At 33.8% G+C, this 20,656-nt stretch overlaps 2 protein-coding genes across 2 annotated transcripts in view; one reads left to right on the top strand and one right to left on the bottom strand.

The window, feature by feature from the left end:
- The window catches only part of LOC125777085 (uncharacterized), a 212,686-nt gene that overhangs the window by 58,337 nt on the left and 133,693 nt on the right, over window positions 1–20,656 (bottom strand). The window lies entirely within an intron of this gene.
- LOC105225403 (protein Optix) overlaps window positions 11,885–20,656 on the top strand; it is a 28,931-nt gene continuing 20,159 nt past the window's right edge. Inside the window, exons 1-2 of the mRNA XM_011203840.4 lie at window positions 11,885–13,397; window positions 18,042–18,160. Coding sequence (XP_011202142.1) covers window positions 13,114–13,397; window positions 18,042–18,160 — 403 coding nt within the window. The 5' untranslated portion in view covers window positions 11,885–13,113. The remainder of the gene's footprint in view (window positions 13,398–18,041; window positions 18,161–20,656) is intronic.

Below are 20,656 nucleotides of genomic sequence, written 5' to 3'. Positions count from 1 at the left end.
AATTCCAAAGAATTCTTATCAGCAAAATCAATAAGTGCAACGCCTCTTAAGAATGTCGATCGTAAAGACATACTTGAAGCAAAGCGGAAATGCACTTAAAATTCTTTAGAATTTTGGTTACAAATAATTGTCAATGCAATTTTGACTATTTTATAAACAAATGAATAAAATTAAAGAGTTCGATGACTCTTATGCACAATTAAGTGGAAAACAATAAAAGAACTTAGTTTATTTTAATTTATGTACTAATGACGTAAGTATGTTTAAGTGTACATGTATGTATGTATGTAAACAGACATACATGTATGTTTATATCAATATTTTGTGTGATGGTGAAGTGGATATCATAACTCCCCCACCGTTAGCCTGAGGCTCCGACGAAGAGATTACATAAGTTCTGTTATTGTTTTTTATACAGATTATAATAATAGTACAGATAAAAGTAATTAGAATTCCTATATTACTCCCAGTGTTTATTATAGTATTTCAAGAAAGATTATGTTTTACAGCCTTTATTGTTTCGTTAAAATGTATTTCGTTAAGATTTAAATTCGGGAGTGATATATTATTTTCTTTAACTCTTAATGCTAGTTTGTTTAGGATAAACATTTCTTTTACATTTATTTTATAGTTTTCATAGGTTTTTAAATTAGTTTCTACAAAGCAATTTTCATATTTTATCAAAAATGTTTTTAAATTTTCAAATATTCGTGGTTTTTTACAGTTGGTAATAATTTTATCATGGTAATTTTTAAATATAAGTAAGCCTGGATAAATTTCTTTTTCTTCTTGGTTTTTCATTGTAGTCATATTACAATTAGGTTCTAAATTTTTTACAATGTTTGTTAAGCAGTTATCATTTATTTTTGTTAATTTCTTATATTCTAAAGCGTTCGGTTCATATATTTCATTTTTATATATTAAAACAGTATTTTTGTTTAAAACTACAGTTTTATTTTGGATGTTTGGTAGTGGTTCAAATACAACTTCAGCGAATGTTTCATTTAAAAATTTTGGGATGCTCAATATCAAAACTACTAACTTTTCTTTATATGTAACGGATACTTTTGTGTGTAGGTAAGATTCTGTTTTGTTAATAAAATTGAATTCTTCAGTTGTCAATATGTCTGATGGAATTATTCCTAGTTTTGAATTAAAAATGACGTGTCCTATTTCATTTACGTGGTCTATCAACAAGTTGATATCATTATTAATCTGAAAAATGTTTTCGAGAAAATTTGTTTCGTCTTCTAAATTGAGAATTTTGTTTTGGATTTCGGTTTTAAACTTATTTATATATTTTTGAATAGTTTTCTGTTGTTTGTTAATATGGTTTGTGATATTTAATATTTTGTTCTCTATGGAACTCCCCAGATAATTCATTTCGTTTAGGGCGGTCATTGTTTCAGTCTTACTTTTTTCTAGAGTTTGAATTTTGTCCATAATTTCTTTTTCGTCATCACTATCCATTGTTCCTACTACAAATTTAAGTCCTTTCCCTATTGCGTTTATTAGTCCTCGTTTCTGTCTAAAATTAGGAATTAAGTTTTTAATTTTTGTCCTACATATGTCCATGCTTTTGTTAACGCTTTCTAATAGAGGAGTAACATTTGTATATGTGTCCGAAAGTCTATGTATATTGTCTTGTAAAATATTTACTGTTTCAAAGTATTGAGTAGTGTTAATAATATGTATTACTCTTAGGTAGTTTTCAATAATTTCCGTATCCTTCAGTTTAATTGGTATATAACCGTGGTTGTCTGTCAAGTCTTCAACTTCTAAGTATTGTGCTCCTGTGTCGAGTAGCACTGATGCGTAAAGTAATATAAGAAAAATCATCTGAAAAGGTGGTATATTAGGAGTTTTGAGGTATTACGTTATTTAAATTTTGAAATTTTTTATTTCTTTTAATGTGTGATTTGTAATATTTATGTCCTCGATCTGTTATAACGTGTTCATTATCTAATCCAGTGACGGTTACTTTTCGAAATTTAGAATGGTTTTTACCTCCTCTTTCATCCTTTAAATAAACAGGGCCTGTCTGAATTTCTACATTTTCGCGTGTTTTGTTGAGTTTATTAATAGCTTTTTCTTTATTCTTTAGTATTAGTTCTCTAATTATTTGATATTCGCTTGGGTCTATATTTCCATTTCTAAAATTAATTGGTTTCTTTCCTGTACTTGAATGGATTGTATTGTTATAAAACATAATTATTTTATATATTTTTTCTTCTGTATTTTCTGTATCTTTATTAGGATCATGTTTTAGAATTCTAATATGTTCATTTATAGTGTTGTGTAACCTCTCTACATCTGAGTTAGATGTATGATTATTATTTGACGTGTAATGTATCTCAATTTCTTGTTCTCTAAGAAATTCCAATAGAGGTAGAGCTTTAAAACCTAGTTCATTATCTACAACCAATTTCTTTATATTTCCTACTGTTGACAAATACTGCGTTAGGGCTAATTTAAATTCTATCCAAGATCTATTTTTTATTTTAATTGCCTGTGCAAATTTCGAGAATTTGTCGATAAACGTTAAAAATAGTGTTTTCTGTAAACTATAAAAAACATCTACGTGAATAATTTCTCCAGGTTTCTCAGGAGTTTCAGTTATTTTATATTCTTGTTTGATTGGACGCCTGTCATATTTTTCCTTGTTACAAATATCGCAGTTATTTATATATTGGGTTATTCGTATTCTTAGTTGGGGGTGATAGATTATTGTTTTCAATTCTGCAAAGTTTTCATTTATTCCTCTGTGATTATTTCGTTTGTGTTCTTTTTCAATTTTTTCTGTTAACTGATTTTCATCTGCGATATCTTCTAGTAGCTTTTTACATCTAATGATTTTGAATTGCCTATTTTCGTTAAAATATTTCTTGACTGTTTCATTGAAAATATTAAATAAAGATTCATCTGTAATTAATATGGCATTAGTCTTATTAGGATTAAAATGGTTTTTTATTATGGTGATAAGTGTTTGTTCGTCGAATATTTTTGCAGTTATTGTTTTTCTTTTATTTTTAAAAATATTTTCGTTTTTTATTTTTAGTGATCCCGATACAGTTTTATTAAGAATTATTTGCCGTCGATAGAAATTTATTGGGTAATTAGTTTCTAAAATGGTATTTTCATTCTGAGTCATCTCGACTGTTTCATCCATTTCAGTATTTTGGGTTTCTTCATTAATATTTATTTCAACTCTTGATAATGCATCTGCATTACCATTTAAAACTCCTTTTTTATATTTTATTTCATAATCATATTCTTGTAGACGAAGTCTCCATCGGACCAGTTTAGAATTCGGTTCTTTAATAGAAAATAGCCACGTTAAGGGTCTATGATCCGTTTCTATCAGAAATCGCCTGCCGAACAAATATGGTCTCAATTGTTGAGTAGCCCATACAATTGCTAGTAATTCTTTTTCTATAGTACTATAGTTTTGCTCATGATCATTAAGTGTTCTACTAGCAAAACAAATAGGATGTCCATCTTGGGACAACACTGCTCCCACTGCGAAGTTTCTTGCATCCGTTTGCAAAACAAACTTTTTATTGAAGTCTGGATACGCCAAGACAGGAGAATTAGTTAATAATTTTTTTAGAGTATCAAAACTTTCTTTATAATCAGGATCCTTAACATTGATTTTAGCGTCTTTCTTTAAATACTTTGTGATTGGTCGTGCAATTTTCGAGTAGTCTTTAATAAATTTGCGATAATATCCTGCGAGACCTAAGAATTGTTTAATTTGTTTTTGGGTTGTTGGTATTGGAAATTTTTGTACGCATAAAATTTTATCTGGGTTTGGTTTTATTCCTGATTCAGTTACTATATGTCCTAAAAAACTAGTTTCTCTTTTCAAAAATTCGCTTTTATCTAACTGGATTTTTAAATTTACTTCTTTCAAACGATTAAATACTTTTGTTATAGATTCCAAATGTTCTTGAAGTGAGGTTGAAAATATTATTATGTCATCGAGGTATACGAGACAAATTTTATTAATAAAATCACCTAGGACATTATTCATCAGCCTTTGAAAAGTGGCTGGTGCTGTTTTTAGTCCGAACGGCATACGAAGGAACTCGTAGTGGCCGCCTTCTACGCTAAATGCGGTTTTTGGAATATCTTTTTCATTTATTTCAATCTGATGGAAGCCTTTAGCAAGATCAAGGGTCGTAAAATATTGACACCTTCCCAATTTCTCCAAAATTTCGTCGATGTTGGGAATGGGATATTTATCATCAATGGTGACTTCGTTTAACTTACGATAGTCAACCACCAATCTCCACTTTTTCTTTTTGCTTGCATCCAGTTTTTTCGGTACAATCCATACTGGAGCTGAATATGGTGAATGGCTGGGTCTGATTATCCCGGCATTCAACATTTCTTTAATTTGTCTACCCACTTCTTCCTTATGAATGTATGGGTATCGATAAGTTTTTGTATTAATTGGAATGTTATTCACAGTCCTTATTTCATGTTTTATTGCATTGGTAAAAGTTAAATCGCTATTTTCTGAATAAAATATTTTTTTAAATTTGTTTATTAACTGTAATATCTTTTCTTTTTCTTCGGAATTGAGGTGTTCAACTCTTATTTGTTCCGAAATTGGAAGTTGTTGGGTTTCCTCTCCTACATTATATATGCAAAAATTTTTTGTATTAGCGTTTTCAATTTTAAGAGGTGAAAATTTTATTATTTGTGGGGTGTCTCCACTAAAATTTATTGTAGCGTTAATTTTAAAGTTATCTGCTTCATATATGCCTTCTAATATTTCTAGACTTTTATCGTTTGAAAATTCTTGGTTTTTATACACTAATCCTTCTTTGCACTCTACTGGTAATTCAACTTGATATATTCCTGGTTTACCAAAATGATGTTCCACTTGTTGATCTCCATATATTAAAGGTATTTTATTTTCACCTATAATGATTACGTCGTCGTTTAAATTTATTATTGCTCCTAATGGCTTTAAAATATTATTTCCTATCAATCCATCGTAAAAATCATGGAAGTTACAAATAAAAAATTCAATTGATACGTCCTTACTACCTAGTTCTTCAAAAAGAGGGATACGAACCTTTTTATTTATTTTGATTATATGTTGTAGAGTTTTAATAGTTATTTCATTCGTTGGTATATTCCATTTTGGGGGGCATATTCCTGGATTAATAATTGAATGTGAAGCTCCTGTATCAATTAAAAATTTTAAGTAGCCTAATTTAGATTTTATTGTTATATGTGGTAATTTTCCCGTGAGGCTGGAAATTGAAAATTTTCGTATGTTGGTTGTTTTTGGAAAATATTTACGTCCATAGGTTCTGGTTGATTATTTTGCTGGTGACTTACATTGGGTGTATTATAAGAACTATAAGAGTTTCTTTGTTGGTTTGAGTTATTGTTAGGCCTATATTGAAAATTTTGTCTAGAATAATTTTCTTGCGAATTATAATTAGGTTTATATTGGGTATTTTGTCTATTATAATTATTAGAATTAAAATTATGTCTGTTTTGAAAATTTGAATTTGGTCTTTGTGAATTAGAATTAATTCTGTTATCATTTTTGTAGTTTTGTTTATTAAAATTTCTATTTCGTGGCTCTTCTTCGATTTGTTTGGTCTTGTTGCCATTATATGCGTAGCCTGCTTGGAAAAGAATTTCCATTGCTTCCTCCAGCGTGTCTGGATTTCTACAAGTCAAAATAGTTTTCATTGGTTCGGGAATTTTTCCTTTAAAAATGTTAAGTGCTGATTTCATATTATTTCTGGCTATTTCGGATGTGCCAGTATTTTCTCCCATTATTAGATTGGTTTTATTATTTAATCTCCGTAGCTTATCTTTTATTTCGTTATAAAATTCTGTCGTGTTTGTTCTGAATACTACTGCTCTCATATTATCATAAAGTTCTTCTACGCTCAATTTTTCTCAAAAATTATTTATAAGGACATTCTTAATGTCCGCCCACGACTGTACATGAAAATTTATTTCTATTATTTCCCTAGCTCTACCTTGTAACCTACTTTTTATTATATCAGAGAAGAGAAGTTGGGACATTTGGTCATATTGCGTTAGTAAGGGGTGTATTCTATCTATCAGAGTAGTAAAGTTGTAAAGGTCATGTCGTTGTCCGTTAAATTCAGGTAATGTTTTGAGGTATTTGATAGGGTCAAGGGTAATAGAAGGTGCTTGGGTCATGATTAAAAAAATAAAATGAATTTATATATGTAACACTTTGAATTTCAGTTTGCAATTTTTCTTAGTAATCTTAATGGTTCTCTCTTTTTTTTTTGTTATTCAAATGATTTTTTTTTTGTAACAATAACTTTGTAAAACGTATACTTATAATATATATGCAAATAACTTACTTTACACAGGATTCTTCGTAAATGTTGTCTTAACTCACTTTATATAGGATTCTTCGTAAATGTTGTCTTCTTGTAGGATCTCACTTTATATAGGATTCTTCGTAAATGTTGTCTTCTTGTAGGAACTCACTTTATATAGGATTCTCCGTAAATGTTGTCTTCTTGTAGGAACTCACTTTATATAGGATTCTCCGTGAATGTTGTCTTCTTGTAGGAACTCACTTTATATAGGATTCTCCGTGAATGTTGTCTTCTTGTAGGAACTCACTTTATATAGGATTCTCCGTGAATGTTGTCTTCTTTTTGTAGGAACTCACTTCATATAGGATTCTTCGTAAATGTTGTCTTTTTATACAGGATTCTTCGATGTTTTTATTTTTTTTTTTTGTTGGTTTGTTCACTACCTTAATTTTTTTTTTTTTTAAGGATTTTATACTTTACTACCTTAATTCTTTAAGGATTTTAGTAAAATTTATTTGGTACGCGTTAATTATTAAAATAAAGAAAAGTCCTTGATTCTTCAAAGAAACTTTTCCGCGTATCCCATCCTCGTCGCCAATTAAAACATTTATTTAAATATTTATATTTACTTTATTGGGCCAAAGAATATGACTCGCTTTGTTGAATCAATGAATATGACTAACTTAGTTTACAAAAATTCTTAATCTTAAATACAAAATTGCTAGTAAAGACAGAAAGCGAAATACAATTAAAATTCCAAAGAATTCTTATCAGCAAAATCAATAAGTGCAACGCCTCTTAAGAATGTCGATCGTAAAGACATACTTGAAGCAAAGCGGAAATGCACTTAAAATTCTTTAGAATTTTGGTTACAAATAATTGTCAATGCAATTTTGACTATTTTATAAACAAATGAATAAAATTAAAGAGTTCGATGACTCTTATGCACAATTAAGTGGAAAACAATAAAAGAACTTAGTTTATTTTAATTTATGTACTAATGACGTAAGTATGTTTAAGTGTACATGTATGTATGTATGTAAACAGACATACATGTATGTTTATATTAATATTTTGTGTGATGGTGAAGTGGATATCATAACTTATGTGTTAATGACGTAAGTATGTTTAAGTGTACATGTATGTATGTATGTAAACAGACATACATGTATGTTTATATCAATATTTTGTGTGATGGTGAAGTGGATATCATAACTATTAATTTCGCATTCAGACCATAAAATGTCCGCTCTAATTATATGTCGTTTTACCAACTGAATATGGTTGCCAGTGCCGGATTAAACTAGCGTGGGGCCTGTAGCAAATTCTGTCAAGGGGCCCTTGGTTTGCTATAGGTTCTCAAGTTTAGGGTACTGAATAAAACAAAAATGTTACAAATAAACTTTTATGGATTTATTATAGACAAATTTAGTACCCTAAACCCAATATCGACTTCTTTAAGCAATTCATGCTCTATATTCAACAAAGTGAGATGATTAAGACGTTCTTTGCCCATCGTGTTCCTTAATTCATTTTTAATACGTTTAAAAATTAATGGATATTAATAAAAAAATAAAAATCTGGACGCTTGAAGGGTGGAAATGTACGTAGTATGGATACTAGTCTAAATATATCGATTACAATATTTATAATTAAACGTTAGAACATTAAATTTAAGAAGTTTTGCGATTTAAAGTGACGAAATCGAGTTTTAGATTTTCAGGTTGAAGGTGGAAGTAAAGCTTATCTTAAGTGCTTCGCGTTTAAAGCATGCAATAATATTTTACGCTTCATCTAAATTGATATTTTTTTAATTACGGTCAGTTGGAGCGCGGGGCCCGCCGATTCGCGGGACCCATAGCATTTGCTACTCTTGCTATGTGGCTAATCCGGCACTGATGGTTGCATCTATCCCGTTTTGTCAACATTGACACCTTTCGGGACCATGTGCCAATGCAGTTTTTCTCCAAGTTGTCTTCTTACTGTTCGTGAAGAAATTTTTTCATATACATAATTCCTATTGAATGGCTGCGGAGGCCTTAAACGGATCGCGCATCGACAATCTTGCAATATTTCGATCAACTTCAGCAGTCATTTCTTTGTGGTCGGCATATTTTTTTTACATTTTTTTTTGGAAATTTTAAGGCATCAAACACCTATTTTTGAGACATGTTCCATATATTTGCAATTTGCCTTTACTCGTGACCCATTCCTTGCAAATTTTGGACTCACAATCTTTCCTCAGCTGAACAATGTGTTGCTCCATTTTTTTTAAATAAATTCATAATTGATACAATTATTCATTCCACAGATCTAATGAAATTAACACACATATGTATGTACCTAATTATTACGCATTTTAAATTCAATATTGTTCGTTTATGAAACCAATTCACTATTGATTCTATTATTTTGTCACTAAGCACGAGGCAAGCTATTTACACTTTTTAAATTACAGCTAACTGTAAAACTTGAGAATGCTATATTTTCCTCTTTTTTAAAAGAACATATTATTGCCTTTATTATTATGCAGAAGTTACTACATAAAAGAAAAATTTCAAAGAAAACTATACCATTGCTTCAAAGCAAAACCTTTGATTCTATTTTATTCTCCGTAACTGTATGACACAATTGAAATCATCAGTTTATGAATCACATGCTTCAAAAAAATTTGCAAACGTACATTTCTTCCCACATGGCTGCTTATATTTCGGAAACGGGTCCGATATCGAACCCCTACAGATCCTTTTTCTCTTTAACTAAGTTTTTGGTAAAAGTTTCCCATCTTCCGCAGCCAAAGCCCGACGCAATTATCCGACTGAATATATAATAAATATGGCTACGTAAAAATCTATGAACTCACACACAAAAATGTATTTACCACGATATTCTTCGCTATAGACATGCACACACCCTGTATTTTGGTAGATAACGTAAGCAAAGCAGTCCAAAAGCATCACGTAATACGATTATCCAAATGCTTAGCCAAGTGCTCAAAAAGTCATCGTTCAGATTTAACAAGAATCATGTAGCATGTGGCATGTTGCCCGTATTTGCTCACATATAAACATACGCTCTATGTACATATGTATGTGAGTGTGTAGCTCCTCGCACGCTTGCACAATAGCCGACTGCTCTGACAAAAGAACAGTTATAATATAGACGTTGATTACGGAGGCCGCCAACTTGTTAACGCTGACGCGCATTTAGAATATCGCACACACACACACGTAACACCAATATGTGTACAACATCCATTTATGTAATTCGTTCTATCGACTGACCAAGAAACATCCCCTTTCATACCTCAAGCCGATGGGACTTGCAATTAATTTTTTTTTTGTGAGTCGGTGCGCATTATGAAGGTCTTCATTTTTGTGTAGCAACTTAGAGAACTCATTTACTTGTGGCATGTTAACAACTAATCTGTTAACACTCTAAAAACATGATATGGGCCGATGTTCAGATTGTACGTATGAAAATGTAAATATGTATGTATGTATATACAGTCATGGACAGCTAAGTAGCACACATTTAAAATATATTATTCAAATCATTTTTTAGTTTTATCAAATATCCACATACACTACGTGTTGACTTGTGCTATTTCTCTATCCATGACTGCATATATGTACATATGTACAATACGTACATATATTTAGAATGCTATCGTTGTATGGCAACGCCCAAACGCTATCGCGGAAAACACGTATCCCCCAAACCCCGTCTCCAATAAAAAATATGGCATAGACGTGCCAAGCGATGCCGCCACTGCACTACTTCGCCTGTCCGTCTAAAAGAAGCCACCCGACCGATTCATTGTGCTCCAGCCACACTGCCAGTCAGAAGGTGCTCATCTATGCAACAGTAATCATAATGCTCGCTACTTAAATGGCACCACAATAAGGCATGCATATTTATACAATGTGTAGATCCCTACGAACATGCATATGTACATACATACATACATCCCAACATATGCGTGTTACTTAAAGTTTGCGAATGCTATTGTTGCTGCCTCTGCTGCTGTTGCCATGTAATGTGTTGTTGTTAAGAGAATAGTGCGAATGGGAATGGAAAAGCGGATAGCCTTAAGAAGTAGGCGAAAGAGTGAGATAGCAATAAAGAAGCGATTACTTGTTTCGGCGAATGAATTTGAGAAAGCAGGAGAAAAAAAATGTAATAATGAATTCAATGCTACAAAGAGCACCATCACAGACGGACAAATTGATAAATATAAGATTATATACATACATATGTAAATAGTATGTACATATCAGAAGAAAATTGCTAAATTATTATTCTTATCAAACGCTGGACTTTCTCAAATTACCTTATTAAAACATATATTTAATTATAATAATATTTGGTGCTACAGACTGTATTTTTGAAGACTGCAGAGCTCCGAAAAGGCAGCGATTTCACCAGATTTGCGGAAGTTGGTGGATCAATTGCATACCACTCGGATTTTATTTTTACCAAAGCTCGTCCTAATTTTGTGGTTTAAAACTTTTTAATATCTCCACAAATGCTCTATCGGATTTCAGTCAATCTTTTTTATGATTTTTTTTTTTCTTAAAAGTGAAACTTCCCAAGATGAGCAAACCGTTTTTAAGAAAGTGGCGCATTAATTCAGAAATTTCCCTTGTTTGTATTCCTTCGTTCGTGGCTTGTTTTTATTTTTTTCCAGCTTATACAAGCGGTCACTCATTTGAGCGCCAAATACGGTAAATATAAAAAGCGAAATCAACTGAAAAGGAACATAACTAAGAATTTAGTAGGAAGAGGAATGGAAAACGACAGTCCTTTAAGGTTGTGGAAAAAGAAAATAATAATAAAAAAAAATAATAATAAAAATAAAACAGCCCACCTATTAGTATTGTCAAATCAATTTACTATAATCTGAAATAGTTACTTTGTCCAATATCTCATACAGAATTTTAAATTGAACGCAAAAAGCATTTTATTTCCATAATTTCCTTTTTTGATCTGTAAAATAATTTTTGGTGCACTGTAGCTTATATCTCCAGTTTTGGTGATACTTACATTAATGAATTTTACAATGGTAAGTGAATAGATCCCATCCAATCGAGGATAAATGGAAACGAAACTTTCACGTACCTACCAATATTAGATTTTTTCAAAAAGCTTCACATTGTAGCAGGCGCATTGTTGTTCCATAAAGAAGTTAAGATGAAAGGGCACACCAACAATGTGTTTCCCATCCGCACTCTCAGCAATGCAGGCATATAAAAATGTGCATTAATAGGTATGGATGAGCACGGTGCACTCATTTTGTGCCTTCATGTAGTGAGAGCGAAATAGCTAGTCAAGGCACATAAGTAAGCGAGTCACTTGCAATTGGAAAAAATGGCGTCGGTTAGAGCGAGAGCACCGTAGGTCCATAAATTATGGAAACGCCTCCTAAGTGTGCTGGCTCAACATGTTTGCCTAAGCGCATTGTTGCACTGAATTTGAGGAGAATCATCAAGGCAACTCTACCTAATACCTGTTTGCTTGCCTGCTTGCTGGTTCACTGGATGGCTGCTGCCTCGATTGCAGTGCTCGGGGTGTCGATGTGTTGGTGTGGCGTACGAATGAGCATACGCTACCAGTTGGTTATCTCCATTCCGTAGTATTGCTTACAATAATACTGGCATCTTGCTATTGTTGTAGTTGTTATTAGCATTGTACGCAGCCGTTGCTTCCGCCACTCTGCGCCTCCACCACCAATAGCACAACAAATACAAACAGCTTCGTCATCGGGGTAGTCGCTGTCGGCTTGGTAGTGAGCTCAGTTACAGGCCATTATTTGATTTTGTTTGTTGACGGTTGCGACAACGACAACGACAACGATTCGAGTGCTGCTCGATGCCAGCACCGTCGATACGAAACGCAAAACGAGTTTGGTGAAACGAGTCCGATAATTTACACGCAGGCGTCGCCGCAGCAGCTACGGCAACAACGGGAGCAGCTGCCGTATTGGCAGCATCGGTAGCAACACAACGGTAGCAGCGGCACCACCAGTGACAGTGGCTATCACAAACGCAGAAGCGGTGGCAGTTAATTGGCATTCGCCTACTTGCAAAGCATACCTACGCGTGGACGCGCAATAACCCCGTCGCCAAAGTAGCACCGATCGGTTCGGAGTGCAGTGAATAAACCGCGGTCGCATCAATGTCCTATCCGGTTCCGATTGCCTGCTAGATCTTACACTTAGCCGTGGATTAATTCGCAGGCCATACGCCACGTCAAAACGGTTCAGAAAATAGCTTCAGCCTACAAGCCGAACTGGCGGAGCAGTACTGTGAAATTGGGTGTGAATTCGTACGATCGAACAGCAAAAGTGTTGAAAATTATTTCAAATTATTTAAAATGTAAAAACGAATTTTTATGCGAGTTTCAAATGTGTTGTGAATTGAGTTAAACAAATGGAGATTGTCTAAATATTCGAAATATTATTTAAATTCACAGCTAAAAGTGTCCATGAGAAATGAAGTGTGGTGTCCTTTCATCAGCTGGAAATCGACACAATCGATCCAATTGATTTTTTATTGTGATTAATAAACTGAATGCAAATTTGTAAAGTTCGTGTGCTGTAATTGACACATGTATGTGTGTATTTTATATTTAACTTCAAATCGGTGTGAGAAGTTCGAGAGCATAGCGGATTTGTAGTTATTGTTATAGCTTTTGTTACTCTTACCGCCGCTAAAAATTGCAAAACATTCGTGGCCTGGAATAGTATGCGAATTTGTTCACAGTGGATTCAACGAATAAAATGGCCGTTGGACCGACGGAGGGCAAGCAACCTCCCTCAGAGACATTCTCGCCCACACACCAGATTATAGCACCGAGTCCGATCTTGGCAGTGCCAACGCTCGCCTTCTCCGCCGCACAAGTGGAAATTGTCTGCAAAACGCTGGAGGACTCGGGGGACATAGAGCGTTTGGCGCGCTTCCTCTGGAGTCTACCGGTGGCCTTGCCGAATATGCATGAAATATTGAATTGTGAAGCCGTACTCAGGGCGCGAGCGGTTGTTGCTTATCACGTCGGAAATTTCAGGTGAGACAAATTTCAATAAATACACACATAAATACCAGCAATTCAAATTGAAAATCAAAATCTCAAAAACTAATGAAAAAAATTATTTAAACCTCGCTCACACGTAACAGATTTCAGACCAATAGTTTCTTAACTAAGTTGTTCAGAATGATCCGTAGAACATTTTCCCCATTTGCAATTGTTCCATTCATTTGGAAAATTTAAATCAACCCGGAAATCTCCAATAACTGGACAGATGTTTTCATATTTTTTCATATAAAACCAGTTCCTATAACCAGAATGAGTAGGTTCGAATGACCGCACACGGTGGCCATTAGCTATGATCAACGGGCAAGATTTCATATAACTATATATCATATAGAAAACTGTGTACATGATTTTTGAAATTCTTATTAATTTTTGGTGTTTTTCGAGTTGTTTAAAAAATGAAATGGTCACAACAATGTTTGCGGGGGCTCAACGGAATCTAATGATATAATGGGTATTCATACACACCTAGCTGACATTGGCTCATATTTATTAGGTCAATAGCAATAGTTCTGATTTGCAGTTTCTGGCTTTGCCACGCTCCAATATATGACAGCCCGCTTAGCCGGACAAAAAGACTGAGACGGTGAGTGTCCGGTTCTGAGGAATCTGAGCAAAATTATTCTAACTAGAAAACTAAAAACCCTTGTGTGATTTTTTTAAGTTAAAAAACTTTCAGCGCTGCTTTTGCGGGAGATATTTTACTTATGCATATGTATATTTGTATGTGGATGCCGTATGCATATATCCACATAAATTACCAAGCTGGTAGCGGTCGCGAACATATTGTTTTCCAAATATCCGTCTTTTTGAATTTTACAAACCCTGCTCAAGTGCCACAATGAAAGGAATTCGACTGTAAGTTAAACATTTTGTGGACGGATGAGGTGACACTTGATACTCGCACCAGAAGCGGAGCCAGAGGCAAAAGGCGGAATATGAACCAGCAGCGCAGCAGCACTTCGCTGTCTACAAAACAAGCCCGACATATGCAGATCAGAACAAAATGAACGTGTGTTTTGCTGAACTTGCCAGTAATGAGAATATAATGGATTTAAATTAATAAACAATGCTATTAATTTACTAATTAAGATTCTTTAGAGAATTGCCTTGGAGCAGTGAAATCTCGAAAATCGTTGCCACAACATTGCACAGCTTTCCTCGTTGACAATAAAGACAACCATTTCGGCGCATGGCGAACAATGGGACGACCGTCGCCGCCGCATTTGCGGGATGGGTCGGATCTAATGCTGATCTTTTGCGAGCATTCAACGGATTTTGCTCCAGCTTTGGAAGCACACAATTCGTAAAACACAGATCCATACGTGCTTGGCTTATGAGGAGAGTCACTCACGAGGCGGAAGTAGTTGGGACTCATTGTTCAACAATTAAAATAATTGAATATTGCCCCATTATAATACGACAACAATACGATGGAAATTAACTTCAGGACTACTCTAATTACTTAAGCATTCCTATGAATTGCCCCTTGCATAGTCATGTGTGTGTGTGTGTGTGCATGAATATGCAATGAGTGGCATTCAAGCTGCTTGTGTTCCTTATTTGTTTTAAGCGCAAATCAATTTGCTTGTAAATACTATAATCACAGTGGTGGCTAGATTTATGATCGTACTTGATTCTAAGCGATGTGTAGGTTTTTATGCCGAGATTCGCAATAGTTGCCAATTTACATGGATTTTGATCAAAGCCACTGTACTAAGCAACAGCAAGAGTGTTTATCAAAATAACGGCGTCATTATATTTGTCGTGCCATAAATGAGCTTCCGAAAAACACTGTTATGCTTGCCGCTGCATGCTACAGTAGCAGTTTAGCTATTAAAATGCGAATAAGAACATTGGCGATGAAATTTCGAAAGTATCCAAGTATCGATCTGTCTTTTGAAAATGAAATTATGTTTGCTGTAGATATGGGAATAAAATATTTTTTAGAATTTCGGTATGCATAAAAAATGTTGCATCCACTGGCGTTAGCTCTCAGCTATCCTAATAATTATGCTGAAAACTATTGCCGTCAATATGCAGTCATTTTGAAAGTTTGACGACCACATTAACTTCGGCTGCACTTAAGCTAGAATAACCTTTCAAAATAAAAAAAAAGTTTCCAAACAAGAATTTGATCCTGATCGTTTAGTTTGAATAGCAGCTATATGCTATAATGGTCCGATATCGGCGGTTTCGACAAATGAACAGCTTTTGGGAGGACAAAAGGATGTTTGCAAATTTTCCGATTGATGTCTCACCCTGATCAGGGTATAATAATAAATTTCCACACTAAAATATTGCCAATTGAAAATAATCTTATCTGGTAATGAAACTGACTCTTAGTTGACAATAAATATTACCTGTGAAGTCGGTTGACGATTAAGTGCCCGTCGACCAAAAAAAGCAGTCTTCGATTTGCCAAACGTTACTCTCCAGCGTTGCTGTGCCCATTTGTTTTGGTTTTCTATAAATTGTCATAATTGCTTTATTCTTGCTTTTACATGTATAGTTTCTGACAACAGAGAAGAGAAAGAACCAACCGTAGACAGCTAAAGTAACAGATAACATTGGTCTGCAAAAATGCTATTTCCTGTCCTTCCTGTTTATTTATTCAACAAAATAAAATTGTTTGTAACAAAAATGATAAAACTGTCATAAAACATTACGGTACAAACTTCCTAGAAAAAGAAGTTTTGCAGTAGCTTGGGACTTCCACAAGCCTACTTCTGACTGGTCTAGAACAGCTATTAAACAATATATTTGGACATATTTTTCCCCTTTCATTTGAAGATATGTCACAACGATTGGATATTTATTAATATAAGTATGTACTTCTAGAACGAACAATCAAATAAAAATGTGGAACTGACTATTTACTACAAAACTTTACTTATGCATCTTTTGTTGTAAATTGTGTATCGAATAGCAAAGGCATATCGAGATAATAATGGCGTTGAATGAAATTCGATATTTAACAAAACCAAAATGTACTCGAAAAAACTGCTCCTAAATGTATCTTAAATTACCTGGCTATACCCACAACATGGTAGACTTACGGCACCAAAAGTATAAATATACATACATATGTATGTACAAATCATTTTTAAATATGATTCGAAAGCAATTTAAAATTATAGGTGATAAAAGAAGGTGTCAACAACAGACTTATGACAAACTTCCTTGAAAGCTCATCAAAAGTACTTGGGCTAAATGCGACAATCTCCCGCAGAGTGACGTCCTAGCAGGGGGTGAGTCTGCCACTTTCGCCAAATTGTTTCAGCGGCAATAAAATATTGAGTTTGAATGTGCACTTATATACTAACGTATGTAGATATGTATGTATGTATGACTTTTAGGGTGGGTCATACTATTTTTTTTGTATATATGATTGAAGGATTAATGCCAAATATCAAACTTATGATATTATATTAGCCTTGATATGTAGCAACTCGCTCCAGAAATAAATCAAATCATTTTGAATATGTCTTATTCCGCTGAATATTCGACCAGTTGACTTTTGTACATACATATATACATATGTAATTGATGGAAGCTTGCCAATGTTAGCCGACGGTAATCAATTCAAGGAACTTGTACTCTTACGGCAAGGGATCTTAAAGTGTTGCCTTAAGATCTACTAAAGTGTTAATATGTTTTCCTCCATATTTAGAATGCGCCGATTAATGAGGGATATCTCATCAGAGTCTGCATGCTTCAAAAAGCTTCGTAAATAAGTGCTGAGCTCTATTTCTGATGTTAGTGCAATCTTAGTTTTACTTATGTTAAGTAATTATTGGACCGATAAAGTCTGGCAATTTCAGTTCGTCTTCAAAAGGTTTTTTTTATTTAGCTAAACTATCCGACTTCTCATCGAGCCATGACAAATTTTACAATTTTGCATATTTGTTGCAATATATTTACCGTTCTGTTTCCTGCTATGTGGCAGGTAGCAAAAGTTAAAAGTGTCCAATTTTCTGATCAGTCCTGCAAATTGTTTAGTTGAAGAATTAAAAAATACACTTTTTAATTTCACAAGCGAAAATATGTAAATTCGAAAACATTTTTTTATTAGCTTCAATCTATGGTTCTGACAGTCACTTTTCTTGAAACTGAGTCAAATGGACTGACGAAATACAAAATATTGTATTGTTATACATACATACATATATCAAGAGCTATTGTATTCCTCAATACTATACTGTCCAACTATACTGTCCATATGGTTTGGATTACAAAAGTAGAAGTATAAAATATAAATGTAATGATTGAATGTTTACAACCTATGAATCTCTTCCCAAAATTAGGCGTTTAACTCGGAAGGAATATCGCTAATTCTATTCTGCTTAAGGTCAAATGCAATCTCGAGCATTGCCTTAAAGTCGAATAGGTACAGAGTGATAACTCTTGCTCGATTAAAATTTTTCAATTCTGCCATAGCAGATCTCAAATCCTAATGTCTTCGTTAGAGTGATGCGAGGAACATGTGAAGTGGTTATCACACGTAATAATTGTAAATAAAATTGTTTGTGCTTAAGAATATTATTATATTTTACTAATTAATTACGAATGTTCTTTATAATTTATTGCATCAATGATATTTTCCTTTCTTTGCAGGGAGCTTTATGCAATAATAGAAAATCATAAATTTACAAAAGCCTCTTATGGCAAATTACAAGCAATGTGGCTCGAAGCCCACTACATTGAAGCGGAAAAATTGCGCGGTCGATCACTAGGTATGTAGCTACCGTAGTTATAATTATAAATTAATGAATGATTTGTCATTTAATCGTTAATGCGTTTCTAATATCCACTACAAAAATTTTTTTTTAATATTTTGATAATCAGCGGGCTTTGGTAAAAGGTAAAATTATGAAAACTCGAATCTCATAGCGTTGAAGTTGTTCGGTAATACACTGAAAAGTATAAAAATTCTAATTTACTTAAAATGGTCAACAACTTTTCGTACTTAAGGGTCCGTCTTGCAGTCTTTAAACGACTAAACTGGACGTACATGACTAGTTCTCCACTTTTCTACCAGTTTGCTCACAAAATTTTGCAATTGCTTTTTTTTTATTTTATTGATTTCATCTGTTTGATATTTACCTTTACAAATAAATTCATTTAAAACATGATTTCAAACTGCAGAAAGCTTCTTTGTTGGAACCAAAAAAAAAACAAAATCTTTGAAATTTGGGAAAACTACTTAGAAGATAGTTTCACACATTTAACACTCACAATCGATTGTACTATATTAACAAAACAAACAATCACTAGCTAGCCCGAATCCACCCCAAACAACCCAATATTTACTCTATGGAAGATCGACAAACACACTTCAAGGAATATCACCAAAAATTTAACGGAATTATATATTTTCGAAATATACTTACATACATTTGTTACCGAAAACGGCGAGAAAATTTCTTGTCGACCCGTAACATACATCGGCTTCGAAAGTTTAGTTGTGCGAATATAAAGAGAAACACAAAACAAACAAGTAAGGAAGGGCTAAGTTCGGGTGCAACCAAACTTTTTATACTGTTGCCATTCGCAAGAATCAACGCCGAGGAAATACTTTAAGGTGTAAAACAAATCGTCTAGAGTAAAGTCAGCAGGATGTTCGAAAATCCTGATATTGGGTTGTCAAAAAAGTCTTGCGGTATTTTCGCTAGTTGGCGCTGAAAGCGCGTAGTTCTAGTTTTATTCGTCGCATCGGGTCATGCTATAACTTTTTGGAAAGCTCATTTCACGCGCTAACACGTGTTTGATTGATTGTCGTTTCTTTTAAGTCGTTCGTGAGTTATAGCGTCGCAAACATGGAGCAAAATAAAGAGAAAATACGGCATATTTTACAGTACTACTACGATAAAGGCAAAAATGCATCTCAAGCCGCTAATAAAATTTGTGCAGTTTATGGACCCGATACAGTTTCCATTTCCACCGCACAACGATGGTTTCAACGTTTTCGTTCTGGTGTAGAGGTGGTCGAAGATGCGCCACGCTCCGGAAGGCCTGTCGTCGAAAATTGCGATAAAATCGCTGAATTGGTCGAAAGAGACCGGCATAGTAGCAGCCGTAGCATCGGTCAAGAGCTGGGCATGAGTCATAAAAAATTCATTTCAATTTCAATAAAAAAAAAAAATCAATAAAAATACCGCAAGACTTTTTTGACAACCCAATATTAGTTATAAAGATGATAGCCCAAGTTTTAGCTTAAATTTATATATTTGAGGCACACAAATACACTGTTTTGAATAAAACACGCTCTCTTATTTTCATTGGGGTAACTCACATATTGGGCGATGTATGCGTACAAAGTCACCCCAAAGTTTGAAAATCTTTAATATTAAGTATATAAGGAATAAGGAACATATTGTTCCACTATTACAAGAGAAGGATTATACCCTAATTTTAGTTATGTATATATACTTGTATCACACATTGCCCGACATTTTGAATCGGTACCTAGGGGCTTGAACAGCTTTTATTGGATTTAAACAATTTTTGGTATAAGTTGGCATATAAATACTTAAGACATTATTCGTGCAAAGTTTTATCCCGTTATATTAATTTCTTCTTAATTTATGGACTGGAAACTAAACGAATCAAGTGGATTTTCAAATTGTGTTACTTCCCATAAATATTGTTGTTGTCCGATTTCATCCATTTTCACAACGGGACACACGAATGTCACATACTAAATTTTGATGAAATCGGTTGGACGGGTGACGAGATATGGGATTTCTCCAAAAAGAGGACGGTGCCGCACCCATCGTCCAATTTTCACACCGGCTCCCATAAAGCTCTCGCATACAATGTCGACGGTAAAATTTAATGACTCTGGCGTATTTAAATATTGATTTGTCGCGCTTTTAGTAGTTTTTTACAGTAGCGTTATAAGGGGAGTGAGAGGGGTTATCCTCCGACTTCATCCATTTTCACACTGTTGGTAGAAGTTCTTATAAAATTCTTATAAAATTTGTACTCAGTAAATTTGGTTATTGTGGCTTAAGTGGTTTAGGAGATATGTACATTAAACTTGTTAAAGGGCGTAACCGCGCCCCACTTTTCAATTTTTTTTACATACAGATGCTACTTGCTACTGAGATGCTCTGTATCGAGATAATTCAATTTTTACTCAAGTTACAGCTTGCACGGACGAACGGACGGACGGGTCATTTATATATGTATGTATATATAACACTATATCTATCTCAAAGTCACGATTT

Source organism: Bactrocera dorsalis, chromosome 3 (genome assembly GCF_023373825.1).
Source record: "Bactrocera dorsalis isolate Fly_Bdor chromosome 3, ASM2337382v1, whole genome shotgun sequence".
NCBI classification, from domain to species: Eukaryota; Metazoa; Arthropoda; class Insecta; order Diptera; family Tephritidae; genus Bactrocera; species Bactrocera dorsalis.
Note: the sequence above shows the minus strand (reverse complement) of the source record. Positions and strands in the feature narration are given on the sequence as shown.